This window comes from Macrobrachium nipponense, chromosome 22, assembly GCF_015104395.2.
Source record: "Macrobrachium nipponense isolate FS-2020 chromosome 22, ASM1510439v2, whole genome shotgun sequence".
NCBI classification, from domain to species: Eukaryota; Metazoa; Arthropoda; class Malacostraca; order Decapoda; family Palaemonidae; genus Macrobrachium; species Macrobrachium nipponense.
Window position 1 is genome coordinate 43176742 of NC_087213.1, and position 20598 is coordinate 43197339.

The 20598-nt window shown below is 47.3% G+C and overlaps 1 protein-coding gene across 3 annotated transcripts in view; it reads right to left on the bottom strand.

The window, feature by feature from the left end:
• The window catches only part of LOC135198614 (piggyBac transposable element-derived protein 4-like), a 34194-nt gene extending 14045 nt beyond the window's left edge, over positions 1-20149 (bottom strand). Inside the window, exons 1-3 of one of the 3 annotated variants that reach the window (XM_064226361.1) lie at positions 20047-20149; positions 6216-6354; positions 5615-5834 (exon numbers count right to left, since the gene is read on the bottom strand). In XM_064226361.1, the coding sequence (XP_064082431.1) occupies positions 5615-5762 (148 nt within the window). In that variant the 5' untranslated portion in view covers positions 5763-5834; positions 6216-6354; positions 20047-20149. Of the gene's footprint in view, positions 1-5614; positions 5835-6215; positions 6355-19712; positions 20000-20046 lie in introns of those variants that run through there. The other 2 variants (XM_064226364.1, XM_064226362.1) reach the window with 2 other exon arrangements.
• Positions 20150-20598: the final 449 nt, after the last annotated feature.

Sequence of the window (20598 nt, forward strand, 5' to 3'; positions counted from 1 at the left end):
GTATATTTGTAGGATTCTGAACAACGATCTCCATCCTAAATTCTTTCCTTCAAGAAAACAAAATAAGGATTGGAGATCGAACCACCTTCGATCTCTATCAACAGAATACTAAGACGATAGTTCAAGCCAAACTGGATATTCCCGTCCGTTCTCCTCTATTCCAGGTTGGTCGCCTACTGTGAGATAGTCTTCTTTCAGCAGCAGTCTTCTTCCCAATGCTAGAAATTCCAGGAATTCGAGCATAGGCGAGGTTCCCGATTATCGTGTAACATATCGGGGATTCTCGTCTCGCTCACTTTGGACCGCGGTCTCGCCTAAGTGTTTGGAGATCGTAAAAAACTCGAACACTGAATGCGCTAGAAATTCCGTAGAATTCTAAGCAGTCTGCGAAACCCCCATCGAATTCGTCAAACGATATCGGCTGGTGGTCCTCTCGATTCCCGTAGAAATCGAGAATGGGGCAGGATCCCTCCTCAACGACCGGGGGCTTACGTCAGGTAGGACCCCGAGGTCCCCCCTCCCCCCGGTAGCGCAGTCCCCAACGTGGGATCCTACAGAGAAATCTCTGTAGGATCCCTCCCCTTTCCCTCGTAGCCGTAAGGAGGAGAGGGAATGAGGGAGGGAATTGGATACTCGCTCGCATTCCCAGTGGAACTAGCAGTTGGAGAAGAGATAGGAGCAGCCATTCAGAGTATGGGAAAACGTATCGTCAGGAGAAAACGTTTCCCCGAGGAGGGTTACGAACTCTCACTGTAGGTAAGGGTCTGCCGCCACTGTGAACATCGTCTGGGGGGGGCTGGGGGGGCTGATCGACACCTGACAGGAGAGAGCCGATACCGTCCTTCGACTCATTCCAGTCCTCGTCGAGGTCGAAACCTCTCAGGAGGACCGAAGGAGTATTAAAATACGGTGTCCGAAGACACGTAGAAACGCCGCTGTCGCAGTAGAGGAGGTGGAAGTAGCTTGATCGACCGGCCAGAACTGAGAGAGCCTTCTTGTCCGGAGACGAGACATCTGGTTCAAGACAGAATCGGCAAGCTCCGATCGCGGCAGACCCACCGTCGGTTTTGGGTTCCCTCTCGGGCCCCAAAACGACTCGAGCAGAGACGTGGGGCTCTGCTGGTGGGAGCGGCAATCCTTCCCCTCGAGGTCGTTGCGCTGACGAATCAGCGCCATAAACCGCGACAAAGTTCCTCTGCGGATCTCGGAAGTCATAAGCATCTTTGCAGAAGTAGGACCTGTCAAGCCCATTCGAACAAGAAGCAATTCCGGAGAAAAACAACCTCCCCCTTAAGGAGATGGAATCTGCGATAGACCACCCTCTCGGCGGATTTCCTCCTGGCCACTTGCGCGTACGTACCTGGCGGTCCGAAGAATCTTACCTGGTTACTTACGGCGTCGTGACGGGATCGTGCGGGGTTATGCCGCCCTTCACGATCACCCCGCGTGGGGGGGCCTCGCTCTTTTCCTGGTGCAAACCGAGGAAGTTGCAGGCACGGGAGAGGAAGAACATGACGCTCCTCTTTCGCTCGCTGGCAGAACCAGCGGGCTTGGAGGGCTGCAAGGCGATCGCCACTTGCAGGCCTAGTTCGAGCAAGCCGTTTTCCCAGGGAAAATAAACGGCCCTCGGACCTGAGACAACAGCCGGTACCCTACGATATCGTGGGCAGAGGGAGCTGCTGCTGGTCCCCCTATCCGCCCGGCATCCCTGTGGGAGCGGCGGTCAGGTGACCTGCTAGGCTCGCTGCCGCGGTGAGACCGGATGAGCGTCCTCTCGGCGCGTCGAGCCGCCGGGTACCAGCCGCTCGGCCGGCACCAGCCGCCCGGCCTGGCAACCAGGCGCCCGGGCTGGCACCAGCCGCTCCGGAATCCGGCACCAGCCGCTCAGCCGGCACCAGACCGAGGCTGGCACCGACGGCCGCGGGTATTACCTCTCGGCGCGTCGAGCCGCCGGTACCAGCCGCCCGGCCGGCACCAGCCGCTCGGCTGGCACGAGCCGAGGCTGGCACCGACGGCCGCGGGGACCCCTTCCTCGCCTCAGCGCGTGGCCGGTCGAGACCGTCACGTCAGCCCGAGCAGCCGGCTGGTCGCTGCGAGAGCGTCCGCTGGCCTGGCGAGAGTCGTCTGCACGACTCTCGCCAGTCTTCTGCTCCGCGCTTCGGTCTTGACGCGAGCGAGCTCGGGCGTCAAGACTTTGGCTGGACGGTCTCCCGCGGGAGACCGTCCACTCGGTACTTCTCGCGAACGACCGAGGCCGAGGCGGATCCTGGTTTAGCGGCAGAACCACTAGAACCAGGCGAGGAAGTGCCAGCCGAAGCTGGTACTCCTCTGGTCCCCGTCTTCTTCTCCTTGGTAGAAGAAGAGACGGGCCCTGTTCCCGAGGGAGCAGGAGGACCAGCAGAAGAGCTCCCCGAATCGCCGGAGCGAGATGGGCCCTTAGAAGGTCCCGAAGGAGCCTTCTTAGGGGCGGGGGGGAAAACCCGGGTTACCAGCTGGTCGCTGCAAGAGCGGCCGCTGGCCTGGCGAGAGTCACCTGAGCGGCTCTCACCAGCCTTCTGTTCCGTGCCGCGTCTTGCGCCGAGCGAACTCTGGCGCCGAAACTTGGCTGCACGGTCTCCCGAGGGAGAACGTACACTCTGGGATCTCTCGCGAACGAGAGACCGAGCCGGAACCTGGCGTAGCGGCATCGCCGCTAGCACCAGGCGAGGAAGTACCAGAGCTAACCGATACTCCTCTGGTCCCCGTCTATCTCTTCCTTACGGAAGGGGAGACGGGCCCCGCTCCCGAAGGAGCAGGAGGACCAGCAAAGTAACCCCCACGTCCCACCGGGTGGGACGGGCCCTTAGAAGTTCCCGAAGGAGACTTCTTAGGGGGAAGGCAGCCTTCTTCTTCTTCGGCTTATGGGCCTTAGAAGTCGAAGGGGAAGAGGCAGCAGCAGACGAAAGATGGGACAGCTTCCCTCTTCTTCCTTCCTTCCTCGTAGCTCACGCAGGACAGTCGTCAGGTCCTCCATCCAGGCCGGAGCCGGGGCTATTGCCGAAGCAACACGGCCCGACTGCACCTGTCCGGAAGGACCTGGACTGGGGAAGACACACCTGGGCAGGACCAGCATGGACAGGCTCAGGAACCAGGAGCGACAGAACAGCAACCAGCTCAGGAGCGGCAGGAACAGCGGCAGCGTAGACCCAGAAGGGACAGCCAAGCCAACAACAGAATCACATCAGCGGCAGGTACGGCAGGCCCAGCCATCGCCTCGTAGTATCATCGGCAGCCAAGCGGGAACCTGGGTACTGGCGGCCGGTCCAGGGGCGAGCTGCTGGAACAGCGGAAGTTCTGGGGCAGTCAACACGAAGAAAAAACAGGCAGGCTGGGCGGCAAACCCCCCCTCGGGTACGGATCGGCGGACCCTAGTAGCGGCAGACGGTGACACCGACACAGCATGGGGAGTGTAGACCAGGCGGGGGGGGGAGCAGCATAAGCGGCCGTGGTAGTAGTGGAGACCGCCCAAGACCTCGCTAGACGCTGCAGCAGCCCGTGGATGCTAGGCACGCCCTGCTGCCGCGGTGGTCCATACCTGTCCAAGGTCGTCTCCCACGGATGTAGCGCCTGCGGTAGCATAGATACATTAGTAAGAGGGGTTCCCTCACGCACGGGGGGAAGACATGCCCCACCCCGAACACAAGGAAGACCCCAAATACAAAATACAACGAGGAAGCTGAGCGGGGGGCAGGAAGGAAGACGAAGAATCGGATACCAAGGGAGTCGCGGGAGAGCTTTCCGACGACTTCCTGGCAGACCTTCGCTTCCCCTACCCCCGCACAGCAGTTAAAAGTAATATGAAAATGAAACAGAATACTGCACTTGCAATTTCACTTTCACCGAAAATAATCGTAAGGATCAATTCCCGGGTAAGAGCGGAAATTAATCCAAATTAAATTTATGCAAATAAATAAATGAAAATGAAAAGAATACTGTAATTGCGAATCCACTTTCATTGCATTTATCATACCAAATAAAAGGCTCGTGCCGAGAGCAATCACGCTCTCGGTAACGAACGCACAGGGCAAAAATATAATGAAAAAAAAGTCCTTACATTTTCAATTACACACTTTCGCCCAAAATACATGACTCGGCGCGAGCGCGCCCGCCCTCGGCACCGAGGCATAATTCAAGTGTTCAATTCATGAAAAGAGAGGAAATCGCCGCATCTACGGCGATAGCTCCATGTTGGTTCATAATTAAGTAATGAAAATGAAAACAGTGTACTTACAGTTTCATTTCAAGTCAAAACAAACCATTAGTAGAAAACACAATATAAATAAACAAAGATCACGAGATGAAGCGGGCAGAGAGCGATGACGAACACGTCCTTCACACCCGCGGCCAAAAAGCCAAAAGTGGTTTTGTTTACCTCCTCCCAGTCGCGCGGCGCGCGACTGTCGACAAGCAGTTAAACTAACCATTTTCCCCCCTTGTTCGAAGCTTACGACCGTTCCAGCTGCCGCTAGCTACTTCCTATTGTTAAAGGACCGATGGTTTGTATTACGTATCGGAACAAATTAAGGTTTACTATTAAACATTCTTAATTAAAATTATTCTAATTTTATTTCAGTTCCTTGACTATATGTCTATTTCCAAGCTTATGGGACCAATTCTCTGTTACTATTTCAAGGAGCGGCACAGGTTGAGCCCAGAAAAGGGATTTTGACAAAGGAAAAATCTATTTCTGGGCGAGGGACCTGTGCCGCCCAGTGAATCCACCCTTCTTTTTTCCTCACCCTAGACTGGCCCAAGCTTGGGTGCTATTAGGAATGATGGGAGTTGCGTGGGTAGTAGTAGTAGTAGCGGGCAGTAGTAGGATGTAGAACGGCACCTCGTAGTAACGGGGGATGTTGAGAAAGGAGAGGACTAATTGGTAAAGGACCTCTGACACCCTATAAGGGTGAGCGAGCTGGGTATATTCCTAGCATTCCATGCAACTTTTTTTCTCTGGTATATTTAGCAGTTTTTATACCTTAGAAATGGTGCTATAAGGAGCATTTCACGGAGCGGCACAGGTCCCTCGCCCAGAAATAGATTTTTCCTTTGTCAAAATCCCTTTTTTGACATACGGAGCAAGTATATGGTTTCTCTCCTGTATGAGTTCTCATGTGATATATGAAACCACTTGAACCAGAAAAACGTTTTTGACATACAGAACAAGTATATGGTTTCTCTCCCGTATGAGTTCTCATGTGAAATTTGAGAACATTTGAAAAAGGAAAACTTTTTTGACATAAAGAGCAAGTATATGGTTTCTCTCCCATATGAGATCTCATGTGTTTTGTGAGAGTACTTGAATCAGAAAAACTTTTTTGACATACAAAGCAAGTATGTATATGGTTTCTCTCCCGTTATGAGTTTCTCATATGGGATTTCAGGTTATCAATTTTTGAAAATGTCCTTTGGCATTCAGTACAAGTAAATCGCTTCCCTGCTGCATTGCTTCTATCAAAATGTCTATTTTCTTCTCCAATACAGATATTTTTCTTTCCAGTCTCATCACCACAGCTTGGAGAGCTGCCCTTTTCATGCTTAATAGAAGATTGGGAAGAATAGTTCACATCAAAATCACCATTGTCAAAAAATTCCGGTTCTGCCTTGACTTCTAAGAAGGGGTCTGCAAACGAAGAGTTGTCATCTGCGTTTTCAGTTGGACCCTCCTCCAGATCCACCTTCTCTTCTTTGAGTAGCAGCAATGATGACGATTCTTCAGCTTCCATTTCCAGGATGTTCTATGAAAAATACTCACTCCTAGTTAGGATCCGAAGGAAATTTCCTCCGTTTGGAAGAATCTGAAATAAAACAAACAATCTGAGACCAACAAGTTCTGAATAGCACCATTCATAACAACTCTTTAAGTAAGCATCCTCAGGGAAAACAAAAATCACAATGCATTGATCATCTGTACACAATTTGTCTCAAAAGAAATAAAACATCGTAAGCAACAAATTTAGTCAGGCCAAAGTTGTTGAAAATTCAACAACCAGCTCTGACTTGCGCCGGATTTTCACCTACGATAAACATTAGGAAAGGGTCTATGTCATAACTTGGGGATTGCCTGTGCTCTCGTATAACGGACAAAGGTTCATACCCTCGTAGGAAGAAATGATTTTCATTTTTTAATGCTGAATGACTTTTCTCATAAACATACAAATAATCTTTTGAATACTCACAGCAAAATAAAATGAATGACAGTCCTCACAAGTTCCCAATAAGTCCAAGGAATAGTTTCTTTTTGATAATTTTTGTATCGTAACTTTAATTCCAATACCTCTCACTCACCAAGTCTGCAGTTGGTGCTTTGCGAATTATCTGCAAGAAAGAGAAAGTGATTATTATGAATACACAGGAAGTGTAATGGGGTTACATTAGTACACAGGTATATTAATGTTTTCATCAGACACCCCCATGATTAGTTAAAACCCACAAAAAGTTGGAACCCCTAAAAAACATCGAAAACGGCCTATTTTGGTTGTTAAAACTCTAGAAAAACCCACTAAAAATTTGTATATAACTGGTTTTTTAAATAGTTTTATCACAAAAAGTGCATTTTATGATAAAAAGAAATAACAATTTGTTGAAAATTGTATTTTTCCTAACTATACAAACCTGAGGTCCTTTAACAATAGGAAGGTACTTAGTGGCAGCTGAACGGGTCGTAGGCTTCGAACAAGGGGGTTCGGTAGTTGAACTACTTGTCCGGCAGTTAGCGGTAAGCTCGACTGTGAGGAGAGGAGTCACTTTGCTTTAGGCCCAGGAAACGCAGAGTGAGGGGTGGCATGAAGTGGGACTATATGTAAACGACCTCAGGTTTGTATAGTTAGGAAAAATACAATTTTTGACAAATTGTTATTTGTTCCGATACGTAATGCAAACCCTCTGTCCTTTAACAATAGGAAGACTCACTTATTGGTGGGTGGAATCTGAGTCTTATGAACAGACTAGTGTTCGTCCTACCTTGGATTCCCTCCCTGGTTGTAAGCGCAGAGGGAGGGAGCCTAGCCTCTGCCCAGCTGATCGGGGTGTGCACCGCAGGATCAGTGGTCAGACTTCTGGACCAGATTTATAAGAGGGAGGCAAGCGTACCTCTTATAAATAGCAAAAAGCAAAAACTAGTTCCTACTTCAAGAGCCAAGGTAAAGTTAAGGGTTTGTCTCTTGTTGGCTTCCACTCCCCCCCTTGTTGGGGAGTTGTGGATAAACACCTCTATCCCTACTGAAAGGGATAGAATGGGGCTCGGTTGTGTAGCTTACCTGCATCGGTCTCCTGTTCAGCGTAGTGACGACCGCGGCCCTCTGCCCACAGGTAGAGGAGAAGAACGAAGGAGGAAGAGAAGCCAGTCACACTCTCTTTCACTCGTCCATTCATGCAGTCACACAAGGATGCGATGCTGTTCTGTCCGCTCGGGTGCTGGGTAGACTACACAACTTGTTGAGCATTCACCACAGGTCCCAAGGAAAAAGTGTCCAAGGACCTGTGGGTGATATCCCAAAGGTAGAATGAAGTGAAGGTGGTCTGGTTGGCCCAAACCCCTGCCTTCAGAACCTGCGCCATGGAGAAGTTCTTGCAGAACGCAAGGGTTGGACCAATACCTCTGACTTCGTGGGCTCTCGGACGAAGGGTACGAGTGTCGTCACTGCCAGCTGTCTCGTACGCCCTCCTGATCACCTCACGCAGCCAGAAAGAAAGAGTGTTCTTGGATACTTCTTTCTTGGTAACCCCGGTACTAACGAAGAGGCGTCGAAACTCAGGCATGAGGTGCCGAGTTCTCATCAGATAGCGCCGTAGCGCCCTCACAGGACAAAGCAGCATCTCATCCGCATCATTATCGGTGAAATCCTTCAGGGAGGGGATCGTGAAGGACTCAAACCGGTCGTCAGGGACCGAAGGATTCTGAGTCTTCACTACAAAGTTCAGGACGAAATCGAGCGTCACGGATCCCCATCCCCTGGAATGCTTGACATCGAAGGAAAGACCAAGAAGTTCCCCTACTTCTTTGCCGATGCCAGGGCCAGCAAGAAGAGGGTCTTGAGGGTCAGATCCCTGTCTGACGACTCTCGGAGCGGCTCGAAGGGTCGGCGAGTCAAACTCCTAGGGACGGGAGTCACATCCCATCCCGGGGGCCTGAGTTCCCTGGGTGGGCAAGACCTCTGAAAGCTCTTCATCAGAAGGGAGATCTTGAAAGAAGAGGAGATATCCACACCTCGCAGTTTAAGGACTAGGGCCAGGGCGGCTCTGTAGCCCTTAACTGCAGAGATGGAGAGGAGCTGCTCTCGGCGAAGGAAGACGAAGAAATCCGCTACCTGCTGAAGACGGCCCACTTTCCCTGGTAGACAGCTGCAGAAGACTGTCTTAGGTATCCGGCACTCTTTGTTGCTGCGCTGCGAGAAAAGCCTCTCGCTCGCAAGAGATGGTGGATAGCAGCCAGCTGTGAAGACACGGACTCAACAAGCAGAGCCAGCAGGTCCAGATACCAAACGGCCTGAGGTCGTTTGGGCACCACCAGGATCATTCAAAGGTTGGCAGTGATCAGCGCCCTGCTGATCACTTTGCGAATCAGACAGAACGGGGGAAAGGCGTAGACAAAGAGGTTGTCCCACGGATGCTGAAGAGCGTCCTCTGCGGCTGCCCATGGGTCCGGCACAATCGAGTAGAAAACCTGGAGTTTTCTGTTGTGCCGGGTGGCGAACAGATCCACAACTGGGCGCCCCCACAGGTTGAAGAGCCTTCCCGCCACGTCTGGATGAAGGGACCATTCGGTTCCTATCACCTGATCCCGACGGCTGAGCTTGTTGGCTACCACATTCTTCTTGCCTGGAATGTAGCGGGCCGAAAGGTCTACTGAGTGTGCCGCAGCCCACTCGTGCACCTGCAACGTCAACTGGTGCAGCGGGAGGGACACTAGGCCCCCCTGCTTGTTGACGTACGCCACTACTGTGGTGTTGTCGCACATCAACACCACTGAGTGTCCCACCAGACGGTCCCGGAACTCTTGGAGAGCGAGGAACACTGCCTTGAGTTCCAGGATGTTGATGTGAAGGTGCTTGTCGCAATGGTCCCACACACCTGCAGTCAGCAACTCCTCTAGGTGTGCGCCGCATCCCTCGGTCGATGCGTCTGAGAAGAGCAGCATCTCTGGGGAGGGGAGTGCGAAGAGGCACTCCTCTTACGAGGTTCCCGTCGTCCAGCCACCAGGCTAGGTCCTCCCTCACCTCCTCCGTGAGGGACACGAGGAAGAAGGGAGTGTCCCTTGCCTGTGACCAACACTCCTTTAGTCTCCACTGAAGAGACCGCAGGTGAAGACACCCATAAGGGACTAGCTTCTCGATAGGCGACAGGTGGCCGATCACGACTTGCCATTGCTGAGCTGGTTGCTCCTGTAGAGACAGGAACTGTCTTACTGCCTCCCTGAACCTGCTGATCCGCGAATCTGTGGGGAAGACTCGCCCTGCTGCCATGTCGATCAGCATGCCCAGGTACTTCATCCTCTGCTTGGGTTCGAGCTCTGACTTCTCGTAATTCACTGCGATTCCCAGATCGCGGCAGAATTCGAGGTGTCGATCTCTGTCCTGCAGCAACTGCGAGCGGGAGCTCGCCAGGACTAACCAATCGTCGAGATACCTCAAGAGACGTATCCCGAGTGGGCCCAAGCCGACACCAGCGTGAACACTCGCGTGAACACCTGTGGGGCGGCTGAGAGACCGAAACAAAGTTCCCTGAATTGGTACACCTTCCCGTCGAGGATGAAGCGGAGGTACTTCCTGGAGGATTGATGGATGGGTATCTGGAACTACGCGTCCTTCAGATCCACAGAAAGCATGAAGTCGTCCTCCCTGATGGAATCGAGCACTGAACATACTGTTTCAATCGTGAACCGAGTCGGGCGAACGAATCGGTTCAAGGGAGAGAGATTTATCACCGGGCGCCAGCCCCCCGAGGACTTCTCCACTAGGAAGAGGCGGCTGTAGAAGCACGGCGACTGATCCTGTACGATCTCCACAGCAAGTTTGCTCAGCATGGCTTCTACTTCCTGCCCAAACGCCACGTCCTTGGTCAATCGAGGAACGTAGGTTTGCAGATGGACCGGGTTGGAGGTGAGGGGTGGCCGAGACTCGAAGGGTAGTAGATATCCATCCCAAAGGACGTTTACTTTCCAGGTCTCCGTACCGTAGCGCTGCCATGTTGCCCAAAGGCTCACCAGGCAACCCCCCAATTTCCGGCAGCAGGTGAGGGGGAACACCGTCCCTAGCGTTTCCCACCTCTCTTCGACTTCTTCCCTGCTCCCCCTCGTGAGAAGGAGGGCTGGTGACGGTTGCTCCTTGGCCGCAGAGGAAGCGCTAACCAAACTCTTGGGTTTGGCTGCAGTAGCTCGAGGCTGCCCAGATGCCTTTGAGACTGCCTGGTGTACTAAACGGTCACTGTCGTCAGTGAGCCGTCTTTCCACCGCAGCGTCCACCATCTCTCCGGGAAGAGAGAGGAGGAACTCCACACCGGTCTGTTGCGAAGACCCAGAGCCGCCTCACGCCCGGCCGCCCTGGTCACTCAGGTGAGAACAGCGACTCTACACTGGAGAACCAGGTTCGCCCACAGGTTAGCCATCTGGTGGGCCAGGTAGGCGATGCCCCTACCCCCAGACTGGCACAGTCTCACGAAAGCCGGGTCCCCTTCAGGAGTGATGTTCCCTAAGGAGGCCGCAGTTTTCGACACTGTGAGGGACCACAGGTCAATCCAGGAGACTGCTTGGAATGCTACCATGGGGGTAGATTCCAAAGCAAATGCCTCTTGCTGCGAGAAACAAAGGTTCTCCGACAGGAGCTGCTGCAGAGACACCCCCGGAGTTAGCCTGGCTAGTTCTGGGTTAACCTGTTTGGGCAGCAGAGGGTCTTCTGATGGCACGTAAAAGCGCCTCTGTTGTGGTAGAGGTGGGGGAAGGAGCTTGGATGACCTGCCAGACCGAAGTGAACCCTCCTGTTCGGAGACGAGAGCGTCCACCTGGCTCAGAACACTGTTAGCCAAGGCTGATTGCAGCAGACCCACCATCATCCTGGGTTCATTTTTGGGTCCCCAGAACAACTCCAAACCCGATGTAGGCTCGGAAGGTGACAAATCAGCGCAATAACCTCAGCGAACGACCTCTGGATCTCGGGAGTGACTGCGTCCTGCGGAGACGGACCATCAAGCCCGTCCAGCGACAACACCTCCCGAGACCCTCTTCCTTCCACAGGAGGAACCACAACAGACCCCTCATGGTCTCCTCCTGCCACTTGTGCGCACGATCTGGTCGGTCCTAGGACCGTGCCAGGTTCGTAGGGCATCATGACGGGATCGCGAGGAGCGCGCCCCTCGCGATCACTCCTGATCGCCTTGCTCTTCCCGGTGTAGCCCAAGGAAGTTGAAGGGATAGGAGAGGTAGAGCTGACGCTCCCCCCTTGCCCACCGGCAGTACCGGTGTGCTGGGGGGGCTGCAGGCAATCGCCAACCCGCGGTGGCGATCGAGCTGCAGGCCTGGTCGAGCGGCTGGGAGGAGAACAGCGGCGACGGTCCCGAGCGTCAGAAGAGCTGCTGCTGGTCCCCCTCTCCGCCCGGTCCCGGTAGGAGCGGAAGTCAGGGGACCGGCAGAGTCCGCTGTCGCGGTGGGAGCGGTGCCTGTCCTCACGGCGCTTCACTCCGCTTGGATCAGCTGAGGCTGGTCCAGGCGACCGAAGGGACCGCTTCCTCGCCTCAGCCCGCGGCCGGTCTGGGACCACTCCGTGCCTGGATCCTGGCGTCGAGCAGACTCGGTTGCCTGGGTCTTGGCTGCACGGTCACCCGCGGGTGACTGTACACCTGGTACCTCTCGCGAACGAGAGGCCGAGACGGAACCTGATGAAGTGGCGGAGCCCCTAGCACCAGGTGAGGAGGTACTGGTGTTAGCCGGTACCCCTCTGGTCCCTGTCTTCTTCTTCCTTGCGGAAGGACCAGCGGAAGAGTCCCCCCGTCCCACCGGAGTGAGACGGGCCCTTAGAAGTTCCTGAAGGAGACTTCTTAGGGGGGGAGGAGACAGCCTTCTTCTTCCTCGGCTGTGAAGCATTTGAAGTCGAAGGGGAAGAGGCGGCAGCAGACGACGACGAAGAAGACGATGAAGATGATGACGACACCTTCCTCCTCTTCCTCTTCTTCTTTGTCAGCTTCCTCAGGACAGTCGTCAGGTCCTCCACCCAGGACAGAGCCGGGGCAGTTGCCGAAGCAACACGGCCCGGCTGCACCTGTCCGGAAGGACCTGCGACTGGAGCAGGAACGACGTCGGCAGGGGCTGGTCCAGGTATGGCAGGTACATCAGGTATGGCAGACACGGCAGGAACGGCAGGTACAGCAGGAGACGAGGCAGCAGCCAGCGACATCCTGGGTACTGGTGGCAGGTCCAGGGGCGAGCTCTTGGGGCACCGGAAGTCGGGGGCTGAGGCGAGAGCGGCGAACCCGGGCGGCGGTGTCACGACCCTCCTTGGAATGCCAGTAAGCGGTGCCTGAACCGCAGCTGAAGGGGTTACCATTGTTATATGCTGTGTATAAACAAGGTGAGGAGGGGTTCCCCCTTGCCCGGGGGGGACAAGTCCCACCCCGAGCGAACGGAAGACCCCGAGTACAACTGAATGTCGGGGTACCTCGCCCCCTCCTCCACGCTCAACGGATCGGGCGAAGAGAAGGAGCGAGAAACTTCTCCCGAAGGGGAAGGAGCCATACACGGGAGCTGAGATGGAGGAAGGAAAGAAGACGACGGAAGGCCCCACACTTACGGCCCTCCACACCAGGGCGGCACAGTCTGCGGCTGATGGGGGGGCGTGGGGAACTCTCCAGCTCACGAGAATCTATGATAATAATAATAAAATACAAAAGCACAAGTACTTACAGTATTTTACACAATCACACTAGAAATAGCAAACCAAGATTTGGAGAAACAAAGCATACGACGAAAGGCGGGCAGAGGGAAGTGGAGAACATGTCTGTCACCCAGCGCGGCCGAAAGCAAAGTGATTCTTCACCTCCCAGTTGCGCGGTGCGCTGACTGTCGGACAAGCAGTTAACTACCGAATTCCCTCGTTCGAAGCTTACGACCAGTTCCAGCTGCCGCAAGTTACATTCTTATTGTTAAAGGACCGATGGTTTGTATTACGTATCGGAACAAATAGTTTTTTCTGTTGCTCACCGCTGTCATGGATAGAACACATGAAGTATTGTTCCCTAAAAGTGTAACAGCAGACGAGTTCAATAACTATACGCATTTGTATATTAGTATTGTGATCGAGTTTCTACGCAACACTGACGAATTTATGATGTGGCTGTATAGAGAAGGTTTACTTGGGGACTATTCGGGGTTATGTACAACGTGCAACATAGGAAACCGACGGTTCATGAAAGATGGGACCAGCAAGGTCACAGGCCAGCCCATATACATGTGGGTCTGTACAAACAGCAAGTGCGGGAAGAAGGTATCAGTTCGGCACGGGTCATTTTTTGAAAAGTCGCGTTTGTCCCTAGAAACAATTATTATATTAATATGACAATTTGTCGAAAATTGTATTTTTCCTAACTATACAAACCTGAGATCCTTTACAATAGGATGCTAACTAGCGGCAGCTGGAACGGTCATAAGCTTTGAACAAGGGAGTTCAGTAGTTAACTGCTTGTCCGACAGTGCGCGCGCCGTGCGACTGGGAGGTGAAGAACCACTTTGCTTTAGGTCCAGGAAAATGCAGAGTGAGTGGTGGCATAGGTGGGACTATGTGTAAAGGACCTCAGGCTTGTATAGTTAGAAAAAATACAATTTTCGACAAATTGTTATTTGTTCCGATATGAATACAAACCATCGGTCCTTTATAATAGGAAGACTCACTTCTTGGTGGGAGGAATCTGAGTCTTAAGAACAGACTGGTGTTCGCCCAACCTTGGATTCCCTCCCTTGTCGTAAGAGCAGAGGGAGGGATCCTAGCCTCTGCCCAATGATCAGGGTATGTACCGCAGGATCAATGGTCAGACCTCTGGACCCAAGTAATAAGAGGGAGGCAAGCATACCTCTTAAAACTAGCAATCAAGAACTTGTTCCTATTGCAAGAGGCAATATAAAGTCATGGGTTTGTCTCTTGTTGGCTTCCACTTGACCCCCCTTGTTGTTGGGGGAAGTGGTGGATAATAGCTCCTATCCCTAATGAAAGGGATAGGGATGGGGCTCGTCGAGTAGCTTACCTGCATCGCCTCCTTTTCCAAGCGTAGTGACGACCGCGTCCCTCTGCCCACTGCGCCTCCGACCAAGATAAACGTATCACAAGTCTCGGGCGCGAGGATCATTCGCCCTCGACACCGAGCACAAAAATCATGAGGATCTACCTCACACAAGAGCGGAAAGCCCCACACTTATGGCCCGCAATACCGGGCATAGTCTGCAGTTGATGGGGGGGGCGGGGGCTTCTCCAGCTTCTTGTGTGTAATTTCCATAATAAAAATGAAAACCAAAACAGACACGCACTTACTTTTGTACTTGCAAACACACACAAGTCAAAGAAAAAGTGAGAAAGTCTTCATTGCAGTGAAGAAAAACAAAGCATACGACAGAAGCGGGCAGAGAGAACAAAAGAGCAGCACGTCCATCCACCCGACCGCGGCCGAAAGCAAAGTGACTCCTCGCAGTCGACCGTACCGCTAACTGCCAGACTAGTAGTTAACTACCGAACCCGTTGTTCGAAAAGCTTACGACCGGTTCAGCTGCCGCTAAGTACCGTTTGTATAACCGTATATATATATAGATATATATATATATATATATATATATATATATATATATTATATATATATATATATATATATATATATATATATATATGTATATATATCCTTAGAAGACGGGAGCTGCCGCTCTATGTACATCTCATCAGGGGAACCATAGGGAAAGGCATCGTACTCAGGTACATTTATTTCGCCGACGTTTCACGACTCATAGTCGCATTCTCAAGGCTATAATTAAAGATAAACAAACACGAACATTAAAACTACGCACTGCATAATTCATAAAAATTACGCGATATTTAAAAATTCAATGAACATCAACATCAGAATGTAGAACATTTAAAAATTTATGAATCTCTTAAAACAGAAAAACATACTGAGCGCTAAATTACAGTACAGTTACATTAAAATATTTAAAATTACAGAAAAAAGTATACAAAAATTACGATATGGGTAAAAAAATAAAAAAAAATTAAATAAATAAATACCACTAAAAACAGTAAGGCTATTCTATACCTTATCCTCGCAAAGGACGGGCAGTGACTGAGAGAATTTTTAGAAAAAAAATAAAAATAAAAAATAAACAATCACTCTAGCGATAAACAACTGAACAGAGGAGGATTGCGCATTTAGGACGGAACTATCTTTTTTATCATAATGGATTCCAAGGTTGTTAGGTCGTTTTCGTTTGCGTTTGGCCTATAATAATAAAATCCTTATCATTAAATATGTTTTACATAATTTAGAGTGATTTCTGATATTTGACTGTTCGGGGTTTGTTAATCTGCTGCCCGTTCTAAAACTTAAGCCCTGTGAGAATCTATTCTCACTTTTAGTAACCTCTTCGTACAACCCACGTAGTTTTAATGTTCGTGTGTTTATCTTTAAATTATAGCCTTGAGAATGCGACTATGAGTCGTGAAACGTCGGCGAAATAAATGTACCTGAGTACGATGCCTTTCCCTGGTTCCCCTGATGATGTATATAGTATCTAGTATATATGTTTATATATGTATATATATGTATATATATATATATATATGATATATATATATATGTATATATATGTATATATATATATATATATATATATATATGATATATATATATATATGTATATATATATAATATATATATATATGTATATATATATATCTATATATATATATATATATATATATATAGATATATATAGATATATATATATATATATATATATATATATATATGTATATATATATATATATATATAGATATATATATATATATATATATAATATCTTATATATAATATATAGATATATATGTATATATATATATATGTATATATATATATATATATATATATATATATATACGTATATATATATATATATATATATAGATATATATCTATATATATGTATATAGGTATATATATATCTATATCTATAGTATATATTATATATATATTATATGTATGTATATATATGATATATATATATATATATAAGATTTATATATATAATATATATATATATATATATATATATGATATATATATATATATATTGTATATAACTATATATATATATATATATATATATCCTATGTATATTTATAATATATATATAATGTATATATATGTATTATTATATCATATATATTATATATATATATATATATATCTATATATATAGATGGATATGTATATAATATGTATATATATGTATATATATGTATATATTATATATATGTAAATATATGTCTATATATGTATATATATATATATCTATATATAGATATATATATAGGTATATATATATATATACATATATGGTATATAGGAAAAGTATATGTCTTTATATAGCCTTTAAAATATTAAAAACATATACTACATAGTTTACTGATTTATATATTTGTGTACATTTACGATCGATTAAAAGGCTCAAAATTTAAATGGCCAGTTAAAGGGCCAAACAATAACATTTAGATTCTGGCCATTATATCTGCTGCATTCTACTATTACATAAGCTTCTGGTAACTTATCGAAATATTACTTTCAACTAGCATTGATTCATAATACAAAAAATCCATTAATACGTAAAACATAACAATTCATAATGAATAAATGAACAAAACAGAAGTCATCTCTTGCCCAGCTCGGCATAAACATTGAGGTCTTTTGCTATTGTTATGTTTCTGGATGCCACCAATAGTTGGTGCTAGATATTGCCATCAGGTTTTCTATTATTGTAAATCAAAGAAAATGGACCAGTAATTTTAAGGGTAAACTTTTTTCTATGGTGGTAAACCAGTGTCGACGTTTGCTCTTCTATAACAAGTGTCTGTCGTCGCTCAGGGGTGACAGCTGCACTCTAAGGGTTAATAATTACTTTACTGTACTTGTAGTATATAGTATACTGTAGACTGGGCAACTGTATATGTATACGATATACCATTGTATATGCTAGGCAAACTCTTGTTGGTGTTATTCAATTTCTCTTTGCACTGATTATCATTAAGTCAATCTGCATTGAATGTAGAGAAATATACCACATATGTATAGAGTATACTGTGTAGTGAAGGCTAGGCTACCATCTATGTATGGACGGTACTGATTACCACAGTGTAGGTTAGGCTACATTCGAGATACCATTATTCCAACAATAGATGGTTTTTTTGGAAACTAACCCCATTGTAAGTAGGAGAATACCTGTAAAAAGAAACAACAAAAACTGGTGAAAGACAGAATTTGCACCAGTCATTTTGTAGCATAAATCCTCCTCTACTCTCGTCTTTTGACCAATTGAAAAAGTAACCTAGGACATAGAGCTATAGCCTAGTATTAGGTTAACGTAAAACTATTATTATTTCTTTTGTTGATTTAAATCAACCTTGTTTACTTTTTTGTTTACTTTTAAGTTAAATTTTTGCTGAGTATGTTTACTCTTGTGTCACCGTAAGTTAAGTGGCTTTACGATTGTTTCAGTGTTTTTGCGCCTCCTCCTCCTCTTTTGTGTATTAGTGAACTATCGTTTTAACGATTGTTATTCTTTTGCTTTGAGTGTATACTGGGAAGGTGATGAGTGGACATGGTCGACCGGTCAACGGGAGTTCGGGTCTTGACAAGCTCTCACCAGTACTGTTTCCCGTCGCAGCATTTATTTTGATTTGGAGGACGACTTTGGATACTTTCCTTTTGGACCACGCACTTGGATATTTCCCTCACGGATTTTGGAAGACGCATATATACGTCTGTTGTGTGCGTGCCCCGAGATCACGGCTTTTTCTCGCGCAGGTACTGCTGTTGAGTTTAGCAGATGCTCTGTCATCTGCGACCACTGTTTCTGCCCCCTTTTCCCGTCTGAGGATTTGACAGGAAAACCGTGTCGTCGTTGTATCCCGCACTGGATTCTGGATTTACCTGCCGTGTCATCCTCGTCCAGCTGTTATACTGGGAGTGAGAGCTACTTGACTCATGAGGTGGCTAGTAGGGTAGTCTGTCGCCAGGTAAGACGTATTATCGTTCCTCTTGTATCGGGAAATGTGTTGCCCTTCAGTACCTGGCGTACAGTATTTGCCCTTCCGTTAGCAGCTTGATGGACTGATCACGGCCCTGAGTTCAACTCCTCTTCTGAAATTTCACTTGAGGTGAAATTGTTTATTTTTTTGCCAATTTTTTATTATATAAATATATATATGTGTAAGTTTACATGTATGTTGTCATATTTGTTTGTGTTAGTATTTACTGGACCGAGTTCCACATTGTTTAGCTTGTGTTGTAGGTAGGAATATAAGGTTTTCCTTGTTATAATCTCTTACTTCCTTCTACCTTATTATTATTAGGTTATTGATTATTTTGGCTAGCCTTATTTGGATCCACCTTGTTATTATTAGTGTTTTTCTCTCTTGGAATTTTCTCTTGTTTAGGCTTAGTGTAGTAGCTTTAGGTTTCTTGTGAGTTCCCAAGAACTAGGTATTTGTTCTCTTGAATATTTTGTACAATTAAGTGTATTTAATCTCACAAGGTTGATTTAAGTCATTGCTCTAGTTTATAATAAATAGTGTCAAGTTTTCTTGAGTTTCTGTTTTCCGTCCTTCCTTTCCTTGTCACTGAGGTACATGTACTGACTGCAATCCTTGAGAATATAAAGACCTAAAAAGGACCTGTACTGCAACCTGGGAGGTTGTAACACCTAGCCTAGGCTATAAGTTCCCTGCTGGACGAGTGGTTTTCGTGCTCGGCTGCCAATCCGGTGGTCCAAGTTCAAATCCTGGCTCGGCCAATGCGGAATCAGAGGAATTTATTTCTGGTGATAGAAATTCATTTCTCGATATAGTGTGGTTCGGATCCCACAATAACCTGTAGGTCCCATTGCTAGGTGACAATTGGTTCCTAGCCACGTAAAAAATATCCAATCCTTTGGGCCAGCCCTAGGAGAGTCTGTTAATCAGCTCAGTGGTCTGGTAAAACTAAGATATACTTATGTTTTAGGGACAATTGTGTGATATGTTTTCAAGGCAGTCTTTGGTCTATTGAAAAAATAACTTAGGCATTGGCTATAGCCTAGCCTAAGCTATAGGGTTATAGATTAAATTGCCGTACCTAAACCTTCCGTGAAATCATTAATAAATCATACAGCATCATTGAACCAGACACTCTCAGGCATCCTGTAACCTACAGTAATGAGACCCTACAGAAACTTAGGTATAGCCTAAACTTAACATTAGCCTTTAAGTGAATCATTGAGATATCGTCATAAAATACAGCAATTCATTTCATTTAGACAGTCTTAGGTTAAGACCCCATAGAATGGTAAGGTCTATAGGGTAACCTAGGTGTACTAACATGACTCTAGAAGTTGGTGATACATCCTATAAACATCTGTAACTCACCGAAGCAAAGGCCGTCCATCCCATCCCATACTTACTTAATGACTGATTGATTGATTGACTGATTGGGTGCTCTAGGCCCAAGACATCACGGTAGATCTAGGGTACTATTCCACAGTGGCCTAGACTATGGTAGTTGCGGGTTTCCTACGCAGTTTTACCTCCTGAACAAGAATTTTAAGTAATATTTATTCAGACGACTGTAATTAACCCCCCCAGGGGCCTGTACTAAACACTGCGAAATACTACATTGGACGCCCCAATCCCTAGTGGATTTCGTATCCGCGGTTACGTTCCTTGCAGTCCGTGCGGAACTATTCTGTAGAATTACCCAGTTATAGGTATTTGTAATTGATCAACTATTGCACTTACTGCCACGATTATGATGACGGCAATTAGGTAGTATCATACTAGACGATAAAAGAAGTTAGTCCAGAAGCTACGCTAATGAGGCGTCGGTTTGTTGACATTTTGGGCGTCTTCTATTTGATAGTATTCGTGTTTGTGTTTCTGGTTTAGAAGTGGTTTCCCTTGTTTTCATTCATTCTCGTAAGCCAATTGGTGGACAATTGTAAGCAATCGTTGGGAATACAACTAAAAATTTAGATAATTTACTAATGAACTGGATAATTGAAGGAAATTATTAGTCCAAATAATGGATGCAGGTAATGGCGGTTTGTTTACGTTTTGGGCGTCGTCTCCTAAGGACTTCGCGTTCGTGTTCCTCTGTTGAATTTGATGTTTTGATTCAAATTGATGAAAATGGAAAAGTTGGATGTAATCGTTGGAGAAATAATAAAAGATATAGACAATTTATTTAATTAGGAGATATTCAAGATAAATGATGAGAAGTACTGACGCGAATTTTCTTTGACGACTAGTTAGGGACGGATTTGGGCCCGGCGTTAGGGGGCAATAGATTTA